This window comes from Geotrypetes seraphini, chromosome 10, assembly GCF_902459505.1.
Source record: "Geotrypetes seraphini chromosome 10, aGeoSer1.1, whole genome shotgun sequence".
Classification (NCBI taxonomy): Eukaryota; Metazoa; Chordata; class Amphibia; order Gymnophiona; family Dermophiidae; genus Geotrypetes; species Geotrypetes seraphini.
The window spans coordinates 49,022,208-49,045,274 of record NC_047093.1 but is presented as its reverse complement, the minus strand read 5'-3'; the positions used below and the strand labels follow the sequence as shown (position 1 = coordinate 49,045,274).

General features: G+C 43.2%; 1 protein-coding gene across 1 annotated transcript in view; it reads left to right on the top strand.

Moving 5' to 3' along the window:
* The first annotated feature begins 3,234 nt into the window (after nucleotides 1-3,234).
* CERCAM (cerebral endothelial cell adhesion molecule) overlaps nucleotides 3,235-23,067 on the top strand; it is a 28,437-nt gene continuing 8,604 nt past the window's right edge. The window contains exons 1-9 of the mRNA XM_033961962.1: nucleotides 3,235-3,545; nucleotides 4,624-4,734; nucleotides 5,947-6,064; nucleotides 9,543-9,677; nucleotides 10,587-10,791; nucleotides 11,833-11,952; nucleotides 13,252-13,328; nucleotides 13,882-13,988; nucleotides 22,737-22,869. Coding sequence (XP_033817853.1) covers nucleotides 3,346-3,545; nucleotides 4,624-4,734; nucleotides 5,947-6,064; nucleotides 9,543-9,677; nucleotides 10,587-10,791; nucleotides 11,833-11,952; nucleotides 13,252-13,328; nucleotides 13,882-13,988; nucleotides 22,737-22,869 — 1,206 coding nt within the window. The 5' untranslated portion in view covers nucleotides 3,235-3,345. The remainder of the gene's footprint in view (nucleotides 3,546-4,623; nucleotides 4,735-5,946; nucleotides 6,065-9,542; nucleotides 9,678-10,586; nucleotides 10,792-11,832; nucleotides 11,953-13,251; nucleotides 13,329-13,881; nucleotides 13,989-22,736; nucleotides 22,870-23,067) is intronic.

Sequence of the window (23,067 nt, the reverse complement as noted above, 5' to 3'; positions counted from 1 at the left end):
TGCATCCTTAAAAAGAAAGCTTTTTAATTTGCTCTTAAATCTGTCCAAATTGCATTCTTCCCTTAAATAGATAGAGAGGGAGTTCCATGTTTGAGGGGCTGTGACAGAAAAAATGAATTGCCGCTGTGTATTAATAATTTTAAGTGAGGGAATTATTAGTAAATGTTGATCATTTGACCTCAATAATCTAGTTGAGGTGTAGGGAATCAGTAATTTATGAATAAAAGCAGGAGTTTTGTATAGCAAAGATTTGAAAGTCAGCGGACTTAGGGCTCCTTTTATCAAGCCGCGCTAGCGGTTGCACGCAGTTAATAGCGCGCGTTAAACCACAGGCTGCGCTAGCCACTACCGCCTCCTCTTGAGCAGGCGGTAGTTTTTAGGCCAACGCGGGGGTTAGCGCGTGATGAAAAGTCACGCGCGTTAACCCCGCTAGCGCAGCTTGATAAAAGGAGCCCTTAGTTTACACAATATACGGTGAGCTACTGGGAGCCAATGCGCTTTCTTAAGGAGAGGTGTCACACGACCCAGATTAGCATTTCAAATCATTTGTTACTCCTTCCTCAAACTTTTTTTTTTTTTTTAACTGTGTCATAAACTACAAATCATCCTTTTAAATTTATATTGTACTATAGATCAAATTGTAGAAATATCAATAATCCTGGGATAAGTAAAATAGAAAGCAATCACATTTGAAACCAGATATCAACACTGAAACAATATTGGGACCAAAAACGGTATTGTTTGTTTCAGCACTGACATCAGTTTCAGAAAGTTTATTTTGTTGCTTGTGACAATATAAAAATATGTTTGAGGAAGGATTGAGAGAAAACAAAAAAAAAAAAAACCTCTGTGGAGTGACAATGTTCCTAAATGGACTTTATTTGAAAGTGTCAAAGTTCCAAAGGTACACTAAAATCATCCACATAAAATAATTTCATCCACATAAAAATAAATCATCCACATAAAAGCCTTAAAGGACCTAGTCCGCTAGGGATACAGGACCCAACACGGTCCGCGTTTCGACAAAAAGTCTTCTTCAGGGGTCCCTGGGGGGTCCTATAAAGGTGAGTACGTGGGAAACAATTGTGTGGTGAGCCGGAATAAGCAAGCCCGAGAGCTGGTCTCGACGGGCGACCCTAACGCGGGACTGGGTGGCCCGCTGAGTCGCTCGTCGGGGCTTGCTAGCCGGGGCTAGGAGGGGGGGGGGGGGGCGGGGGGGGGCGGTCCGTTGCCTTGGGATCGCGGCTCCCCCTTTATCCGGTCGTCGCAGCCGTGGGGGATTGTGGGTGGGAGGGGATAAAGGGAGGCGTGCTCGGAGGACCTACAAAAAGTCTTCTTCAGGGGTCCCTGGGGGGTCCTATAAAGGTGAGTACGTGGGAAACAATTGTGTGGTGAGCCGGAAGTGAAACACTGCTTTTTTTTTCCATTGCAAATGCAAGCAGTGTCTCACTTCCGGCTCACCACACAATTGTTTCCCATGTACTCACCTTTATAGGACCCCCAGGGACCCCTGAAGAAGACTTTTTTGTTGAAACGCGGACCGTGTTGGGTCCTGTATCCCTAGCGGACTAGGTCCTTCAAGGCTCTTATGTGGATGATTTATTTTTATGTGGATGGAATTATTTTATGTGGATGATTTCAGTTTACCTTTGGAACTTTGACACTTTCAAATAAAGTCCATTTAGGAACATCGTCACTCCACAGAGGGTTTTTTTTGTTGTTTTTTTCTGGATTTTCTTCTTTGTGGATATTTTGGGATATTTTTGTTTTTTGAGGAAGGATTGACAAATGATTTGAAACTCTGATCTGGGTCCCGGACTTGGAGTAGCTGTGCACTATAGGAGGTCCTTTGACCTCCTATCATTATTTATATTTTTAATGTCACCCTTCTTTTATGGCACATTTTTATATTTCTGCTAAAATTATAGTTGTGCTTCCCCCCCCACCCCCCTTTTACAAAACTGTGGAAGTATTTTTTAGGGCAGGTCGGTGCGCTGAATGCTCTTGACACTCGTAGAGTTCCTATGAGTGTCGGGAACAGCGCAGAGCATTCAGCGCACTGGCCTGTGCTAAAAACCGCTTCTGTGGCTTTGTAAAAGGTGGGGGGAGGGGGAGTTTAGTTTGGTAAGTCACCTAAATACCTTCTCCTTTAAATTTTTAGAACTTGTTCTTGAAAGCAAAGGTTTGATATCTCTCATTTTTTTGTATTGTATCAAAAATCTGATGATGCCATGTCCCTGCAGTGGCCCATCCCCATCCTGCTGCCTAATCTGTAGTGATAGCCAGGCGTAGAGAAGCTTCCACATCTGTACCAGAATGGACCACTGGAAAAATAATCCCTTAATCCTACAGAAAACTGGAAGAACATTAGCTATGGCAGTAAACTATGATGGATCCTGCCACCAGGCCCGAAATATAGTCTGAGCAGGAATAATAAGCACTACCAGAAGAACCTGGCAGTTGTCCTTGTCTTTATAAATTCATTTTACTGTCACTGTTATTATTTTATAATTATTTATTTCTGTACCACTAGTTCTTATCTTTATGCTCATATTCAGTGGTTCCATTCATTGATTATATGGATAAAGTGGTGTGATTGTCGGTTAATCCATTTTAAAACACAGAAACAGACGTTAAAAAAATAAAAAGAATAAAGTGATGCTTTTTTTTTTTTTTTAAATTAACTTGATCCATATAGGCGATCATTTTGTCTCTGCTCACGCACATTAAGTAAACCTGTTATTTAGCTGGCCTAAATTATAAGTTATACTCAGAACAGTTTTATTTCATGACCTATCTACAGTATAACTTCTATGCTAGACCCTCAGCCTGCCCTTAACTCCGCCTCCAAGCCTACTGCACACGTTCATGGATTAAAATCATTCGTAAGAATCAGAGCGAGCGAATTAAAAAAAAAAAAAAATGTCAGGGCAGACGTTATAATTCTATTTTAATGCGTGACTCTCATCATACTTTGGCCTCATATGCAAAATTGTCATGCTATGCTATTATAGGAATCTTGAATCTGAGCTCAAAATATGCCACGACCCCCCCCCCCCCCGCTCTAAACCGCGCCCGGGACTCCTACTCCTACTGTAAATCAGCATCCCAGCATTTCCTATCCTAAAACCTCAACCGGGATTCCTCCCCTCTGAGCCACGCCCGGGACTTCTATAATTTACGCCTCCTGGGTTCCTCCTCCTTAAGACTCATACAAGGACTACTCCCCTTTTAGCCACGCCCCCCCCCAATCTCTGTCTGGCTTCGGGATTACTCTTCCTCTAAACCACGCCTCCCGAGACCCCTCTCTGCTGCTGACGCGTACGGTTCCAGGCAGCCGCACTCATGTTCTCCCTTTCTGGCTTGCTTCTCTTCTGTTTTCTGCTGACTTGTGGCCAGTCCGGGGAAAGTGAAAACCCAGAGTCCGAACAGGAGTTGCCTACAGTGGTACTTGTCATCCTGGCCAGAAATGCTGTGCATTCGCTGCCGTACTTCCTAGGGGCCTTGGAGAGATTGGACTACCCCAAACAATACATATCCATTTGGTGAGCGCTGCTCTCTTTTTCAGTTCTAATCTAAACCATCCGACCTCCAGCTCCTGGCTCTTTTTTACTCTGGTAACACTGTACCCATCCCCACTGTTTTGCTCCAGTCCCAGCCGAACCCAACTGCTTCCAGGTTTCCCCCCTCCCCTCGTTCCATCTTGTCCATATTTTAGGATGGGGGAGTTTTACAATGGTTTTAATGAGGGTGGGTTTCTTGCAGGGTCTGAAAAGTGGGAGGAGAGTACTGAGGCTATAAATTCTGCATGTTCCATGTTAATAATAAAACCTTTCTCTTAAATCAAGGTATGTTGGAGATAATCTCGGATTTTCTCATGTTGTTTTTCCTCAAAATCTGCATTTGTTTTGGAATTCCTAAGATGTAACCTATGACAATCCTGTCTTTACCTTGTTCCATCTAAATAAGAACTTCCAGGTGTATCTGTAAAAAGCAAAACAGGGTTAGCCACAGAGGCTATGGCACTCCCAATATGTTGTGTCCCCCCCCCATCAGAGAGCTGTGATAGAGCTTGTTTTATCCCTTCCAAGGAAAAATGTACCCTTCCGCTGTTTCTGAATTTCTGGTCATTGCCTCGGGTGTTACCAAGTTGTGCACTAACACCGTTAATTTGTGCTATTTTGCACGTCCAGTTATATGCAGTGGGACTTACCCCCTCTTCTACGAAGCCACGCTAGTGGGTTTTTAGCACAGAGAGCCACGCTGAATGGCCCGCACTGCTCCCGACGTTCATTGAGTTCCTATGAGCGTTGGGAGCAGCGCGGGCCATTCAGCGTGGTTCTCTGCGCTAAAAACTGCTAGCGCGGTTTCGTAGAAGAGGAGGTTAGTTACTAATAATAAAAGATGTGTGTTAGTAACACTAGCTAACCAATTGTAAGCCCTCTGGAGACCGAGACCTATCTGCTGGACCCTATCTTAATTCTTCTCGAGCCATTACTGGAAAAGGGGGTGGCCTAAACATTAATGGTGCCATTCTTGGGCTCTCCTCTTGTTTTCACAATGTTCAATTTTGCATTGAGTGTTGGGTATTGGAAGGTTACATGTGCTGTGTTTTGTTTCTAGGTGTGCAACAGATCACAATGCTGATAACACTAGTAAAGTTTTGCAGCAGTGGTTCCTGGCTATGCAGCGACATTATCGTTCCATTGAATGGGGAGCAGAGGATGAGCCCATGTAAGGGAACCTTGGGGTAGGGTAAGGGGATTGTAACAAGTCTGGAATGTAGCTGTGGAAGGGAATGTGAATATACTGTTTGGATTGGATTGATTATTTGATTTACCACTATTGACACAAAGTACTTAGCGGTGTACAATAAAAATCATATTATAATGCAATACAGTTGCTTCACAAAACCTATTAAAGAAAACAATAACAGAATAAAGCAGTAGTTCAAATTAACAGTAGAGAATGACACGGGGACAAATTTTTCCCCGCAGGAACTCAATTTCCCTATCTCTTGAGTTTTGTCATTGTCCCTTCCCCATTCCTGTAAGCTCTGACACTTATGATTTTAAAGTGTTTAAGGCTTGTGCAGATGAGAACAGAGCTTAGGCATTGGTGGAATGAGGCCTTATGACATCACAATCTGAGCTCTAGAATGTTGCTGCTTATGATTTTAAAGTGTTTGAGGCTTGTGCATTGGCATTGGTGGAATGAGGCCTTATTACATCACAATCTGAGCTCTAGAATGTTGCTACTTATGATTTTAAAGTGTTTGAGGCTTGTGCAGATGAGGACAGAGCTTGCAGGAATGGGGCAGGGACAGGAAAAGAACTCGCAGGGATGGGAAAGGAAAATGAGTTCCTGTGGGGACGGGGAAAAATTAGTCCCTGTGTCATTCTCTAATTAACAGAACCAAGTCAATCTTAGGAAAATCCTATGGAGCTGCAACCTAGGTACCCTGAGGTTGTGGATGCAGACCCACGCTGCACTCTTTGTGACCCTGGGCAAGTCACCCGCTCCCCATTACCCCAGGTACATTAGATAGACTGTGAGCCCACCAGGACAGACAGAGAATTATGTCCGAGTACCTGAATAAATTAATGTAAACCGTTCTGAGCTCCCCTGGGAGAACGGTATAGAAAACTGAATAAATAAATAATAAATAAAATCATCGCAGTTTTCTTCCATAATATTGCTGAAATAATTCTGTTTTCAATGACAAATATGACAAAAACCATCAAAGAATTTGTCAAACAAAGAATTCCGTAACACAAGATCTACATAAGAAAAAGCAGTGTAGTGTAGAGGCTGTGTGTCATGACTGTTCAGTGGGTCAATATGGGGTTTAACTGCAAAGTAAGTGTGTGAGTGTATCTGTGTTAGGGGATAAATTGAAGCATGTGGGAGTGGAGACTTTCATTACCTCTCTTTTCCTTTTAACAGCTCCTATTCTGAAGAGTTAGGCCCCAAGCACTGGCCACGGGAGCGCTATGAGCATGTGCTGAACTTGAAGCAGGCTGCACTGAACTTTGCACGGAGACAGTTGTCCGATTATATCCTGGTAAAAGAGCCCCAAACGTTAAAGACGTAACTGGGTTGGGGAAGGGGGGGCACGACTGCTGTTATGTACAACAAATACAAGGCTGGGAAGGAGAGACTAGTTACTGGGTCTTTGGCTAGCATCTACTGGTCTCTTGAGTCATTTGCAGAACATAGGCGTCGGAACGGGGGAGGCCACTGGGGCCATGACCTCCCCAAAAATTGGCCATGCTCTGCTGCTGCCTCTGGTTTTGTGAAGAAAGAAGTGCAGCTGGAAGAAAGGAGGAGGAGGCCTACTTGGATGTCTTAGAGCCAGCCAGAACACAGCTACACATCCTTGGGAGGGGGCATGAGCTTGGGATACAGAAGGGAGAGAGAGAGCATATTGGGACACAAAAGGGAGGGAGCATGAACTTGTGACATAGGATGGAAGGATGGAGGGGAGGGAGGAAAAAATGCTGAGGTGGGGGGAGGGAATAGAAAGGGAGAATTGTAGAGAATGGATGTGAGAGAAAAAAAATAGTATACATGGGGAATGGAAGAAAGAAGAGAATTGTTAGACATAGGGCAAGAATTATTGGACATGGTTGTGGGATTGGAGTGAGATAGAGAGAAATTAGAGGGAGAAATGTTGGATGTGGTGGTGGTGGACAGGGAACAATGAGACAGACTGAAAGGGATGCAAGAGGGAGGAATGTTAGACATGGCGGTGGAGGGAATGGAAGAAGAGATGTGGCATGGTGCTGGAGAGGGGTGATAGAAGGAGAAATGTTGGGCATGGGGCTGGAGGGCAAGGGCGAAAGATGCTACACACAATCCGGAGGATAGGAGAGGGAGAAATGTTGGATATGGCAGTAGAAGGAGTTGGAGAGATGCACCCTGGATTCGTCTCCCTCTCTCTCTCTTTCTCCACTCCCTTTGCAGCAAGGGAGGGAGGGAATGAGAGAGATGATGGTCAGTGAGAGAAAGGGAGACATTGCACATGGGGGTGGAGGAGAGAGGAAGAAATGCTGTACAGGGGTAGGGAGGGGGAAAAGAGCGTGCTTTGTGTAGTTTAATTTTGTGGTTATCATTATTATTTATTTATTTAAAAATTTATATGCCACATGCAACGCTACAGTTTCCATAGCACATACATAAAATCTTATTTCTTTACGATTACCACATATAACATAGACATTTTTTAAATTTATTTATTTATCCCGTCCTCCCAAAGGAACCCAGAACGGGTTACAGGAGTACATTCTTAGTATGGGTAGGACAAATTTTAGTGAGACATAGACTTTACAACATTTACAGCATTTACAGACTTTACAGTATAGACATAACACGGAGACTTATAAATACAGACTTAGTGGACACAGGGTGGTTTAAATTGCAGCATTTCCAGTGTAGAGATACTAGGAAGTGGAATAGCTTTTCTTTGCAGGTGGGTGCAACTTTGATTGTCAGAGAATGTGGTAGAAATTCAAGTTATATTTGCAGTGGCATGCGAGGTGTAGCGAGTTTCCGTTTGGTATATTAGGTGGTGTCTTTGGGATTCCATCCGTCTGGGGTGTAGACGTGGGTCTTCACAGAGCTGGGTTTGTAAAGAGGAAGGTTGTCATGGTTTTCTGAAGTTCCAAAGACTGTCTAGTGATCTAGTGGAAGGGGTATGTAATGGGAATATGAGCATCTTCGGGCTTTCTCAGACGTGAGTGAGCGGCCTGGTGACAGGACCAGCCGTTTTTCAGTTTGGGATCTCAGTGATCGGTTGGGGATGTAATTTAGAAGTTTTGATGCTATGTAGTTTGGTGTCATTTTGTGGAATGTCTTGAAAGCTAGCATTAAGACTTTAAAGGCGCATCGTTTTTGGATAGGCAGCCAGTGCATGGATGTTAGTGCAGGGGACATGGTTGCGGAAGCCCAACTTTTTTAGGAGTTGGATTGCGGCGTTTTGCACACCTTGTAGACGGGAGAGTGTTTTTGCTGGTAAACCTACTGGTAGAGCGTTGCAGTAATCTAAGCGGGATGGTACAAAGTTTCAAGTTTCAAGTTTATTCGTTATTTGATTGATCGCCTATCACAATTACTAAGCGATTTACATATACAAAGAATACATAATAAAACAATAACAATAATATAGTAAAAATATAAAACTCATTTAAAAACTAGACAAATTCCAACAGGAAACACTGGGATAGAGGGTAAAGAAATACAATTTATAATAGGAAAGGAGGGACCGTTAAGGGTAAAATACAAAAGGAAAGGGAAAACAAAATAATTTATTGGAAATAGTATACATAGCTGACTAAAATGAAAGGGAGTTATAAAGAGCAATTGGCATTTCAATTAAGTATTGAAAGCGTCTTTAAAAAGAAAGCTCTTAAGTTGGCTTTTGAATTTATCAAGATTTTTCTCCTCCCTTAAATAAAGTGGGAGAGAATTCCATGTTTGTGGTGCTGTAACAGTGAAGATATATTGTCTTCGGGTATTTATAAATTTAAGAGTGGGAATGACCATATAGTAGCATATAGTAGCTGGGCAAAATCGTTTTCTGAAAAGTAGGCACGGATGCATTTTAGTGCGGAGGTAATAGAAGGATGAAGATACTAAATTTGATAAATGGTCTGAGAGCGACAGGTTTGAGTCAAGAGTCACTCCTAGGCTGCGGACTTTGTCTTTGGCTGTAAGGGTGTAATTTCCCCAGAAAACAACATCATGGTCATATCTGTTGTAACCAGTGATAGAACGCAAATTCAATTCATTCAAAAATGCAAGCAAGCTTTACATCATACATTGCTATCAAAAATTCTAAAAGGCAATTATCAACTGAAATATACCTTAGCATAGGAAGGCATTGGCAAATAATTGAGTTTTCAACCTTTTTTAAAAAATTCATCCTCCCCATACAGAAGCACAAGATACCAGGCAGGGCATTCCATAATTCTACACCAGCCACAGATCATTGATGCTCCAATCCTAGCATGCATAATCGTTGTTAATAAGATTATATTGTGTGTATATATGAAAAATGAATGGAAGAAATGGCATTTACAGTTATTATGGGGGCAGGGTCTGGGGTAGAGTTTGGGCATTCTGGGGTGGAGCTTCTGGGCTCTCCCCCAAAAAAAAAACAAAAAAGTGTTCCACTGCCTATGATGCAGAATATAATATGATGGAAGGGAGATTGCTCCAGTTCCCTGGAAAAAGACAGCAGGTACTGAGAGGAGTCAGAATTTGTTAGTGTGGTGGAGAATGTCTCCAAATGGGTTAAGGTTGAATAGCAAAGACAAACAGCCAAGGGAGCAAACCTTAAAAATCTAAAAATGTTATCAAACCTAACATGGATTTTTAGTGTTGAATGTATCGCAATAATAAAGATCCTCACTCCTAAGCCAGGGTATGTGTAGTATGATCCGTTTCTCAAATTTACTGATAGTGCTCACCATAGTAGCTTTCTTCTGGAGTTCAAAAGATGTATGTGGAGTGACTGCTCTATATTCTCTCTCTCTCACTAGTATCTTGATACTGACAGCATCCTGATGAATAATCAGACCTTGAAGCTGCTCATGGCAGAGAATAGATCAGTGATTGCACCTATGCTGGACTCCCAGACTTATTACTCCAATTTCTGGTGTGGGATAACACCACAGGTAAGGAGAGATGGGGCTAGGAGGTTGGTAGTAGAGAATGACACAATGATAAAATACATCACCGTTTCCGTCCCTGCTGATAATCGTGGGGAACCATCTCCATGTGATTCTTTAAGGAGAGAGGGAAGAATCAGAGTATGAATGGGCACAACCACTGACCCTCAAGCTTTGCATTGAAGAATGCTGATGTAGAAGGACTGAGGTTGAGATTGACACTAAAGAATGACAGTCTCAGGTATCCAGAACAGATACTGTGATGTCATAATGTCTTATTCCACCAATGCCTAAGATCCAACCTCTTCAATGATGTCACAATGGTTTCATTATCCTGTACTTAGCTCACATAAGAATCGGAGTATGAATGGGCACAGCCACTGACCCTCAAGCCTTGCATTGAAGAATGCTAGTGTAGAAGGACTGAGGTTGAGATAGACACTAAAGAATGACAGTCTTGGGTATCTAGAGCAGATATTGTGATGTCATAGTACCTCATTTCACCAATGCCTAAGAGCCAATCACATCAGTAATGTCACAATAGCTTCATTATCTTATACTTGGCTCACATAAAAATCAGAGTATGAATGGGCACAGCCACTGACCCTCAAGTCTTGCATTGAAGAATGCTGGTATAGAAGGAATGAGTTTGAGACGGACACTAAAGAATGACATGGGATTGTTTCATGCGATTATCTGTGGGGATGGGAATGGTGATGAATTTTGTCACCGTGTCATCAACTTGGCAGCCAGGATGGCTATGTGTAAAGGATAAGCTGGAATTTTGGATGAGGCTTGTTGGGGGTTGGTAAAGCTCTGTATGTGGGGTCATTGTGTGCATGTGACAGGTTGCTGTTACATTCTGAGTAGGGTTTGTGCTATGCACCATCCTTTCTGATCTATGGGTGCTTCCAGGGGTATTATCGGAGAACAACAGAATATTTCCCCACCAAGAATCGTCAGCGTAAGGGATGTTTCCCTGTTCCTATGGTGCATTCTGCCTTCTTGATTGACCTTCGCAAAAGTGACTCAAAGAAGCTGGAGTTCTACCCTCCGCACCCTAGCTACAGCTGGCCTTTTGATGACATCATCATCTTTGCATATTCCTGCCTTGCTGCAGGTGAGGATTGGGAGACTGGGAGGAAGTTAAGATGCATTGGGAGCCAGGAGATTGGAACTAGGAGAATAGATCAAAAACAAAAGTCAAGCTGGGACCAGAAGTTAGCATGCAGAATAAGGGACTGTAGATTTTGGGGATGGGGGTTAAAACAGAGTTACTTACCTGTAGCAGATGTTTCCAAGGACAGCAGAATACATCGCCTTCTGTGCAGGGTAATGTGATCTGGCAGATCCCAGTGAGAACGGCGTTTCAGCAGTGTTTCAAAACATTGCACTGGGCATGCACCTGCATCTTCCTGGCTGCAGCTGCCTGTTGCTTGTACAAACCTGGTTCCCCTCTGAATCATTTCTGGGTCACAGGGTCAGGAAGTGATGTCAGAGGGAATCCAACGCTGTTTCGAGGAGCATGCTTGCAGAAGCCACTCGTGCTGGCGATGATTAAGAGGTACAGGGGGAGGGAGAGTGCAAGTGTGGAATTGGGGGCAGGGAGGAGCAGGGGGGACGCAAAAGGAGTAGGGGCACAGAGAGGAGGGTGCAGGAGTGCAGGAGGCACAGGGGGGATGCCACCGCCGCGGGAGCCTCCTACCCTTACTACGACACTGCCTGTTTGTCCTCTGAGAACAGGTTACGCTTTCTGTAAGGACATGCAGGATATAATAGCCTTACATGTGGGACTCCCTAGCTAAAGACTGGCTTCAACAATAATGAGGATTATGCAGAAGACCCTGCAGCAGGCAAAGGTTAATGAACAGTGATAACAAGCAAACGAGTTAGTAACAGGTTTTGGGTTTTTTTCCCCTTTGTGGGAGGGGGAACAGCTTGGAGCAGAAAATAAATGGGCCTAAGGAAATGGAGTTGGATTCTAGATACAAAGAGCCTAAAGGACTGTCTGATCAAACTGGCTGTCATTCTCTAGTGCTTGGGCTACCTTGTAAATTACTCCAAGCTCATCGCTTGTCTTGCTGCTCCCATAGGCCCACTTCAAATTCTGCCTGTTTCTGTTTCCTTGCTGCACTCATGCTCTTTGCTTGCTTTCTATTAGAGGTACAGGTCTACCTCTGCAACCAGCAGCAGTTTGGATACATTAATATTCCAGCCCAGCCCCACCATGGCCTGGAGGAGGACAGACTCAACTTTCTACATCTTCTGCTAAATACAATAGGTAAGGCGGGGAAACACTTCTAGAGGGAGAACTTGACACTGTGCAGAGAGTAGCAGTTCGGTTTGTCCGGTGGTAGGGGTGCAGGGAGTTTTGGCGCCGGTTGATGCATCTGTGGTGGAGAGGAGATTCTCCCGGGAGGGAAAGGGTTGGCAGTGGCATGAATTCCCATGCTATAAAGTATATATTTTACTGATGGCAATCAAACCATAAAATCCAATACTTCCTCCCCTTATCCCCCACAACCACTGCCTCTCAAGTCTTTTCCTAACATTAACTACCACGCCTGTCCCTTGTGTATCCAAACTGTGTTAGTGTTGGCTGCCCCCTACCAACAGTCATTGTTTTCTTTCTTATAAGACCAATGCAAAGAGCAGAAGTAAGACCCTCTTCCATGTCTTTACACACAGTTTTTAGAAGCTGTAGCCTTAACATGCTCACTGACAATTGTTCTCACCCTAGTCAACCTCAGGCAGTTTAAGCCCAGCTTCATGGCATGAAGACTACCCGGTGCTATCTTGGCACCTGATGCAGTTGTACTGTCACTCTTAGCTTGCTGGCATGTGTAGTTTCCTCTCTGACCCTTTAAAGCAAGGGTGTCCAACCTTTTGGCTTCCCTGGGTCGCATTGGCCTAAAAAAATGTTTCTGGGGCCGCACAAACGCTGCAGCAAGACAGAGGAGGGAACCGGCAAGACAGTAAACACCTGGGAGCAGCAGAGGAAAACACTGCATCACCCTTGACCGGGGCCGCACAAAATACTTCACGGGGCCACATGTGGCCCTTGGGCCGCAGGTTGAACACCCCTGCTATAAAGTTTCATGCAACTGAGCAAATACTCAAGTACCCTCTACCTGACCATTCCATTGCTCTCTGAGCCTGTCCAGGTAGTTTAAATTTCCATTTTAGTTTTGTTTGCTGCTAGCTCTGCTCGTGACTATTGCAGGCACCTGCCACCCTCTCAGTAAAAAGATTTTGTTCTCTTTCTACCTTCCTCTTGGCTGAATCAACGGTCATGATTTGCAATTTTCTTCTGTTCCATCTTCCCTCACTTTTTTGAAGCCTGATAGAATCTTCCAAATATCTGTCATGTTCCCCTTTTTCTTCTATGGTTGGAGGAGGTGTGGGGGAGCGGCTTACTACTGAGAAGTTTATCTCACTTGAATGTTTAAAAAAAAAAATGCTGGCGCTATGAGATGCATCTCTGAGGAATGGTGCAGGGTCGGGTCGGTCCAGGAGGTGTACTCTTTTTTTAAAAAAAATTTTTGGTGCTGCAGTGTCTGACAACATTTCTCTTTTTCAGTGGACGGTCCCTCTATGATACCCTCTCAGTATGTCTCCATGTCTCCCAAACACCCTGATAAGATGGGCTTTGGTGAGGTTAGTTTGTAAGACATTTGTGTTCTTTCAACATATAGGTCGGGGTCAGGAGCCTGATTAAAATCCATAACCCAGCTTCCTAGGTTCCATAACCCAGCTTCCTAAGCTGGTGGGGTTTGGGCTTGTTTGTGGTGACCAAACTATAAGCTTCATGGGAAGGTGGGTGATAGTGAAGAGTAAAGGGGATGAGACTTGATATGGCGCCTTTCTGTGTATAATTACAATCAAAGCGGTTTACATATTTTAGACAGGTACCTATTTTGTACCTATATAGTCTCAACCATCACTCAGTGGTGGCACTTACTTGGGGTGCACACTGGATTTTGGGAGTTTCTGTGGTCTTTGGCCGAAGACAATTGCTGAGCTATTTGAATTGGGGGGGGGGGGAGTTATAAAATGGAGGGGTGTGGTGGGGGTGGGAGGGAATAATAAGGCTTCATGGAATTAAAGCCCAATAGAGACTGGTTTCAGTTGAGCAGTAAACCCAAAGAAGAAGGAAAGTGCTGAACAGAGTTCTTAGCCCTGATTGTATTGGTTGTCATTATATGGGCAGGTTTTTCTAATTAACCTGAAGCGCCGAACAGACCGTCGCGAGCGGATGCTCCGCTCTCTATACGAGCTGGAAATAAGCTGTGAGGTGATGGATGCTGTGGATGGAAGGTAGGTCCCTGCTGCCAGTAATTGTTGAACTGAAACTACAGTATATTATTGAGGTGGTAAGAATAAGGATTTGAATGTTAATGGAAGATAAGGGTCAGAAATATTTACAGTTTGAATGCGGTTTAGTCCTGCTGCGCCAAACTGTTGCTTATAGTTGAATCCTAGAAGTCTCAAGACATCCAGTCATAATGTCATGTCCTCAGGGATGCTGTCATTCTTCATTTCTCCATTTTCTTTTTCTCTTCTTCCTACTAAAAATGTCTAGAGAAACTATTGTAAAAAAATATATTGCCCAATCGCCACTCATCTATATAATAAAACCGTAGGCGGCGCATGCGCAGTCTTATCGGCGTGCTTCCATGATCCGTATGTCCGTGGCCGCCAAGACTGCAGCATGCCCCGCTCTTACTACGGCCCCACTGCCCTACACTCTCCAGAAGGACTGGACTGTACGAGTCCCCAGCAGAAGCGCGTCGGCTCGAGCCACTTCTCATCTCTGCCTTGATTACACATAACAATAAAAAATGCCCCAGACGTTAACACCAGCCAGAGAGCAAGAGGAGCGCCTGCGATCCACTGTCACGTGAGCCCTGCATTTGACACATAGGAAGTGTGCATGCGCGGCTTACGATTCTTTGAAAGACGCGGCGGTGGCTAATCTCACGATCCCCGCTTGCGTTGGACTTCCGACGCAGGCGGGGATCATGAGAGGAGCCACCGCCGCATCTTTCAACTAAAAAAAAACAACAAACCAAGGCGGATGTCGGCCCGATGGCTGGAGTTCACCGCTGAGTCCGGTGAGGAGTGCTTCCCTCAACAGGAACCGTCGGGTCTAATTCAAATACTCCCAGCAGGTCGGGAGGGGGCGGAGCAGGCTCGCACGCCTGGCGCGGACCGGACAGGAAATAGACTCCCTGCAGGAGCCATCCTGTTGGCTGGAGATCACCGGACTGGACAGGGGGAGCAGGTAAGGGGGTGCTGCAGTACAGGAGGAGCGGGGAAGAGGTGATTCTGGACAGGGGGGGAGGTAACAGGAAGGGAGGCCTACTGCTGGATAGGGGAAGCAGGGAAGAGGTACTGCTAGACCGGGAGGGGGGGGGATAAAAGGAAGGGAGAAGGGCTCCTGCAAAGGAGAATAGCTACTGCTGGATATGGGGAGCTGGAAATGGGGTGATGCTGAACAGGGGGAGATAAAAGGAAAAGGGCTACTGCTATATAGGGGGAGCAGGGAATGGGTGGGGGTGCTGCTGGACAGGGAGGAGGTAAAAGTAAGGGAGAAGGGCTGCTAGCACCCGTTAATGTAACGGGCTAAACAACTAGTCAATTTAATAAAACAGTTGCTAAATGCAGTGATGATTTTTAAAAGAAATGCAAGCTAAATTAATTGTACAGGGTTAGAAGAGGTCCTAAATATTATAAGAAGTTTATTTTAATATGGGAACCATATTTACAACTGCTTTCTCTTAGAGTTTACAGTAAAATTTTGAATGGATGTTGTGAGGGAGTCTATAGGACACTACCACTCCCCCTGCTGGATACTCTGTCACATTGTCAGAACCACCTAGGTAGCTCCTCCTTAGGGGGAAGTGACATGGGCAGGAAGAGACAGGAAAACAACTGCCAGGAAATATATAAGGCAGGGTCAGAAATAGAAGTTGCTTACCGGTAGTTCCCCTGGACAGGTGATCTTCTAGCCGCACATAGGGTTACCCTATGGATCCAGAAAAAGGAGGACGAATTGAGACATCCAGGTTTTCCTTCCATTGGTTTCAATGGAAGTAAAACCCAGATGCCTCAATCTGTCCCCCTTACTTCCATTGCTTTCAGTGGAAGTAAAATCTGGATGTCTCAATCCGTCCTTTTTCTGGAGCCATAAGATAACCCTAGCCACACACATAGTGACATTACAACTGATGGATCTGACACAGAAAAATATTAATCTCAGAAAAATCTAGTAAAACTTTCTGCGCATGTGTGCCCTCTCCTACCACTGTACCTACTGCATAACATTCCCTTCACCATGCTTCCCTTCAGTTGCGTATATAGCATGTGACAGGGTGGGAGGGTTTTGTGGCTAGATCATCTGTCCACAGAGAACTACCGTTACAGGTAAGCAATTTCTATATCTCCATGGACAGAGATCTTCATCGCCACACATGTAGTGACTCAAGCTTTGAAGGTAATCAGTTTTAGTTATACTGTAAACCAGAGGTGCCCACACTTTTTGGGCTTGCGAGCTACTTTTAAAATGACTAAGTCAAAGTGATCTACCAACAATAAAATTTTAAAAAGCACAAAGCACACTGTACGCAGAGAAAATGTTAATCATTTGTATTCGGGGTTTTTTTCAGAGGTCAAGGCAGATGACTTTAAAATATACAATGTCACCTCAGTAACAACTATATAAAAATAGACAAATATACCCCTTCCCCTTTTACTAAACCGCAATAGTGGTTTTTAGCGCAGGGAGCTGTGCTAAAAACCACTATCGCGGTTTAGTAAGTTTCAAGTTTATTAAGTATTTGATAAATCGCTTACTCATATATCTAAGCGATGAACAAATCATTCAATTTACAGATAATACAGGGGTTATAAAAGACAGATGGACACTGAACAAAACATATTAAATTAATGACTAACAGAATAAACAGAAAAGGAAAACAAAGGGAAAGGCAGGGTAATGGAATACAATAATAATGATAGAAAGAAGGACGATTATGATAAAAAAACAATGTCTTTCTCTCTCCCCCCCTGCCCCCTCTTTATTTCTGTCTTTCTCTTTCCCCCTGCCCCCCCCCCAAAGCCATCGTGCCAATTTCTCCACTTCCCTGATTCTTTCTTTCTCCCTGCCCCCCCCCCCCAAAAGCCACCATACTGATATCTCCCTGCTTCCCCGAGCCAGGCCTAGCGCGTACAAGCGCCTGACCCACAAACCTTCACCTCTTGCGTCAATTCTGACATCAGAGAGGAAGTTCCAGGCCAGCCAGGCAGCGATTGGCTGGCCCAGAACTTCCTCTCCAATGTCAGAATTGGCATTGGAGGTGAAGACTTGTGGGTCCGGCGCTTGTACACACCTGGCCTGGTTCGGGGAGGCAGGAAGATCTACTGGTCGATCGCAATCGACCATTTGGGCACCCCTGCTGTAAACAGTATTATGAATAGAAGAAAAACTGTTACCTGAACTGGAGGAGGTGGCAGGTTGTCACGTCACAACACTGAATGAAGTGTAGCTATTCTGCAATGCATCCTCCTGCAATGCTTGGTCTATGCAACAGTGCCTGGAAAACGTATGCGTGGATGACCAGGTTGCTGCTGTACAGATTTCAAGTGGTGTAGCTCTTTGCAAATAAGCTGTAGTTGCTGCCATGGCTCTCAAATGGTGAGCTGTGATATGTGGAGGTGTAGTCTGTGTGTCATGCAATTGATGACAAAACAGTGACATTGTTCTCTTAGAGACTAGTCTTCGGTTTGCAGGTGGTCCATTGGAAACTAACAGTTGCAATGGTTTCTGTGGAAAACTGGTGAGGTCAAGGTAAATCTCTACTGCTTTTTTACAATCCAGAGTATGTAAATCCTGATCACGTTCTGATAAATGTCATTGGGAATAGAAGGTAGGGAGCAACATAGTCTGATTTAAATGATAGAGAGACACCACCTTCGGAAGGAACTTTGAATGGGTGCGCAAAAGTTTCTTGTTGTACAATATTTTGAGTATAGGGTGCATAGTACACTACGGCTTCTAACTCTCTGATTCTTTGTGCAGAGATTATCACAATCAAGAACAAAGTTTTTCATGTCAAACTCTTAAGCTCAACTAATTGTAGAGGCTCAAGGAATGCTTCATAAGGGAGGAAAGAGCCATATCGGATCCCAAGCGGGATTTGGCGGTTTTATATGTGGACATATGTGGATACTGGGTGCTTCATGAGCGTGAAGTCATTGATGTTGTGGCAAACAGTTAGTGCTGCCAAATGTGTACATATTGAATGGTAGAAACAATGCTGTTGCACCAAAAACTGCTGAAATAGTTGATATAATTCAGTAGCTGAGTTTGCTTTTGATTCTGATGAATCTCTAGCCCCAGTTTGAGATGATATCCCATGCTTTGAAAGCTTGCTCTGAGAAGATAAAGAAGATGCCGAGCAGCATGAGCTGATTGATTCAGATGCATCAGAGGCCTCCAAACCAGAGGCCTCCAAAGGATTGGACCCCTGGAGTCATGAGTGAATTGCTTGCTTATAATGTTGTCCAACCTGCTGGTATTCTCTAACTTGTCCTACATAACCAGATGAAGATTGGTGTCAAAGGTGGTGATATTCACCATGATGCCATTGTCCTGCTGGACATTGAGGTGATTGACTCCAACATTGGGAACAATGTTGTCGATCGTGGTGTGTGGAGTTCTCCAAATGCTGACGTTGAACTGAGCTCTCTAATTGGCCTGTTGTGTTGGAAGGAGGGGCCACAGCTTCCATCTGATGAATGGTGGTTGAGGTGAGCGCCAATGGCAGAATTGAGAGTGATGCTGATGTTGACATCGGTTTCGACATCATCATAGCAGGCAGTCCTTGAAGGTTAGTGGGAACAGTTGAAGTTGTCACCATAAAGAGATGGAGAGAATGCCCTGGGTTCTCCCGCTGTCCTTGTTTTACAGAAGGCATTTGGGGAGAGATAGACTTCTGAGGTAAGTTTGAAGGGTCACTGGGAGTTACAGTAGTTTTCTCTGTTTTGACGGAGGTTCTCCTGACCTAATCTCAGTTGAAGCAATTTGCTGTTGGAGGTAGTCTTTTAATTTTAGCAGCCTCCTTTTCAATGCTTTAGGTTGCATATTTGAGCAATTACAGCATATTTTAACATCCGAGTAGCTCCCAAACAATAGAGACATGCTAAATGCGGGTCTGTAACTGACATTTTATGTGTACATAATATACACTGTTTGAAACTAGGCTTTTTGTCTGGCATCTTGAATAGAAGAGATGCTAGGCTGAAATCATAAAGAATGATAAGAACTGGTGATGGGGGGGGAAAAAACGGGTCATTCTGCAACCGTGGACAAAGGAAAAACTGAAGGGGGACATGGCAGGGTAATATTACACAGTAGATATAATGGCAGGAAAGAGTATACATGCGCAAAATGTTTTACTAGATTTTACTGAGCTTGCCATTTTTCCAGGTCAGATCCGTCAGCTGTGATGTCACTGCATTTGTGGCGACAAAGTCCCTGCCTAAGGAAAACTAGGTGAAGGAGGCCCAGAGGGAAAAGGAGGAATAAGTGGCGCCATCATATACCTTAACTACAACCACTAGACATTCTGATTGGCCAAACCTTTTCTTGCCGAATACTTGGGAACCTGACTTTTAAGTCTGGCTAGGACCAGACCTTGTTACCTGGATGACGGAAGACTTTTACAAGACTATGTTTGGGACAGTGGCTGTTACAAACCACGGTCCAGATCTTGGATCCCATCAGCCACAGTTCCACCTTAGGACTTTTGAACCAAAAGACTGCTCACTGTGTGCCTGGCCCTGTGAAGTAACGGGGTGTAGGATTTTACTTTTTGAGTTAAGAAAAAACTTTCCTTTATCTTCTCTGCTTGTGTCTGGCTGTTTGTGTACTGGCCCAGACCCCACCCCGCTTGCGCTACTAGAGGTGCCCTGTGTAAAAAAACTGCATGTCTTGCAGAGTTACATGGGGAGGAGGGGGGTACAGTGGGTTGGGGGTTGATAATGTTGGATTTGTCTCTGTACACTACACCATGATCGGAGGAGCAAGAACCCAGACCTTCTGTCATTTCTCTTACTTACGTGATTGTTTGGAATGTTTCTATAATATAGGAAGGGGTTTCAAGTTTCAAGTTTATTATTTTTCTTGATTAATCGCTTAATCAAATTCTAAGCGATGAACATGTTAAATATAGTCTAATAAGGACAATACAATACAAAACAAACTTTAAATAATAACATTGGGTAAAAACTAATACATAATATTTTATACTTAAGACATAGGGTAAGATAAGGGTTAGAAATACAATTGATAAAGAAAAGTAAAACAAAGGAAAAATACATTAGGGTAATGATATTTTGTCCATTACAATGGTTAACGTTTGTTGTTTGTGCCAAGCTTCTAATAAAAGGTAATGTAATTTTATGTTGGTATCAATAGGGAGGATGGGGGGAGGGACTGTGGTCTCTTGTTTTTTAATCCAAGCTTCCCTATTTTTCTTTGATGGCAGTATCGGGTGGAGTAATTTTTGGTTTTCTAATATAGTTTGTTCCAGCTCCCTCATGTGGGTGTGCACAGTGTCAAGACTGTAGTAGCTGTTTTCTATTTCATATTTATTGTTAAATTGTGTATATCATTAGACATGTTAAGTTGAGATTTTCCCATAGAAAGGTGTAAGAGGCATGAGAGAATAAAAAAAAACAACAAGAAACGAGTGATATCACAGAGACTTCCTAGTGTTGAAGAGGCAATGAGAAAGCAGAGATGAACTGGTGGCCATGGTTACGCACTAGGAGTAAAACTGGGTAGACAGATGGGCCTAAGGGTCCTTTCGAGTGTCAGACTTAAACTGTGGTTATAGCACAATGTATTGCATATAACCTGCTCTGTCAGAGCTCAGGCAATGGAATAGATATGCGTAAGCCATTGATATTGTAAACCATGGTATGACTAGGTTAATACTACGCCTCAGAAACCAACTGGGTCCAGTCCAGTAAGTTGATGGTGATAACAGAATGTCTAGCAAAGGTCACTGGGACCTAGGAGATTGGAAGTTTAGGCAATAATCTCACTAGTTATAGAAGTAGTTTCAACTGCTGCAGATTTTGCTTCTGATATATGAGAAAGATCGGGTGTTTGGTTAACTGTTGGAATTTGTTGTATGCTAATCTACCCAGGATAGTAGAAAACCAGTAGCTGGCTCCTGGTTTATAACATAACGTGCTTTTTGTAGCCCAGACTTTTTAACCAAAGGTTTTTCTCCTGTTTTTTGGGAAGTTTTTTCCTTGTGGTACCTTATCCGGAACTGGCCTATGATTAAACATAGTTCCCCTTATAAGAATGGCTGCCCCTTGGGATGTTTATTGGTCCTTTGGACTTTGAGGCCATTTGTTTAAAATCTTTTTTTGTTTGCTCCGCTGCTTGGGTTGGGCAATTAAGACGTGTTTTTCAACTTTTTTATAACATAACATAGATTCTTATAAACCGTAACTACCTCATGGTTCTATGCAGTTCACAAATCAAGAAATACTAACCAACATAGTATGAGCACAGCAAATTAGTCAAAATATTTGCCAAACAAATATGTTTTCAATATTTTTCTAAAAGCCAAATAGGAAGTGGAAAATGATATGCGAGTGCTGACTTGTTTCTCCCATATAGCCGCCTGATATGTTAACATTTTACCAAAGAACCGTCTATAAACACATCCCTTTACTGATGGAAAGTCAAAGAATCGTACTTTGCATAAATGTTTTCTGTTTATGAATTTGAAATGGTCATAAAAGATAACTGGGCAAAAGTCCATTCAAAGCTTTAAAACATATATAACCGAACTTGAAAATTACTCTAGCTTCCATTGTCAGCCAGTGTGATATGTGATCAGTTCGTTTCAATCCAAAAATCAATCGTACCGCAGTATTTTGAATGATCTGTAACCTTTTTATGTTTTGCTTAGAAATCGAAAGATAAAGAACATTACAATAATCCAGTGAACTCAAAATAAGAGACTGTACTAACGCGCTGCTCCTTGTGACCCTGGGCAAGTCACTTAATCCTCCATAGCCCCAGGTACGTTAGATAGATTGTGAGCCCACCGGGACAGAGAGGGAAAATGCTTGAGTACCTGATTGTAAAACCGCTTAGATAACCTTGATAGGCGGTATATAAAATCCTAATAAAACATAATAATAATTTTTTAAAAAATAACATGAGAAGTAATATGAAAATCAAAGGATAATTTGCGATCAAGGTAGACTCCTAAAATTTTGATAGTCGGTAGGATGGAATAAATGTTACTGTTCAAATTTAAAGAGTCCTCCTTGATCGCATCTGATGGAGACGCTTAAAAAATGTTTTGTCTTATCTGGGTTGAGTTTGAACCTAAAGTCATTTATCCAAACTTCCACAGCTTCAAGAATCAATTGCAATGTGAACAAGAGTTAATTGGGCAGACTGAATAAGTTAGTTAGTACATGATAGCAGAGAAAGACTATGGTATAGTGCTTGTGCCACTCATTGTGATCTTGGACAGGTCAGTATTCCCAGAGCTCAGTTTATTGGGGAATAATTTTCATACCATCTTGAAATTTGGAAGAGAATTGTTTATAGTGAGCTTCTATACCGCTACTAATGACTGGGGAGTCAATTCAGAGCAGTTTGCATGAGCTTCCGTAAAGGTGTTACAATACATGAGCTTCTGTAGAGGGTTTACAAAGAGCTTCTGTGAGGTGTTACAACACATGGGCACATCAAACATCCTACTTATATGCATATGTTTATACCAAAATCAATCATCCTACATATATTCACATATAATACTAGGATTAGTATTGCATCTTAGTACACAATATTTACTCACCTCCTAAGGAGGTTGGCCAATTCAACCAAATATAATCTATATACACTTATCTGTATCGTGCTTTATGTTTATCTTTGAGTACAGAAGTTAAGGATTGTGAGACTCATCTGTTGTGCCAGCCATAGACCTTTTGCCTTAAGTTCTGCTTTTTCTGTTTGCTCTACAGTGCCTTGAACAGCAGTGATATTAAGAAATTAGGTGTGGACCTGCTGCCAGGATACTTCGACCCCTTCTCAGGCAGAACTCTTACTAAAGGTGAAGTTGGTTGCTTCCTCAGTCACTTTACAGTCTGGAAAGAGGTAAAATTCCAATTAGATTTAGTTTCACTGTTTCTAAGCCATTATTTATAGCCATCTTATGGATTGATACATTGGTATTTCAGTCCAATGTAATTGCTTACCACATTGGAATCGACTATTGAAGCATAATTATGGCTGTTTGGTGGAGGATGGTCTGGGGAGGGCTTTGACGGAGACTTTAATAGTTGGAACCTAAGC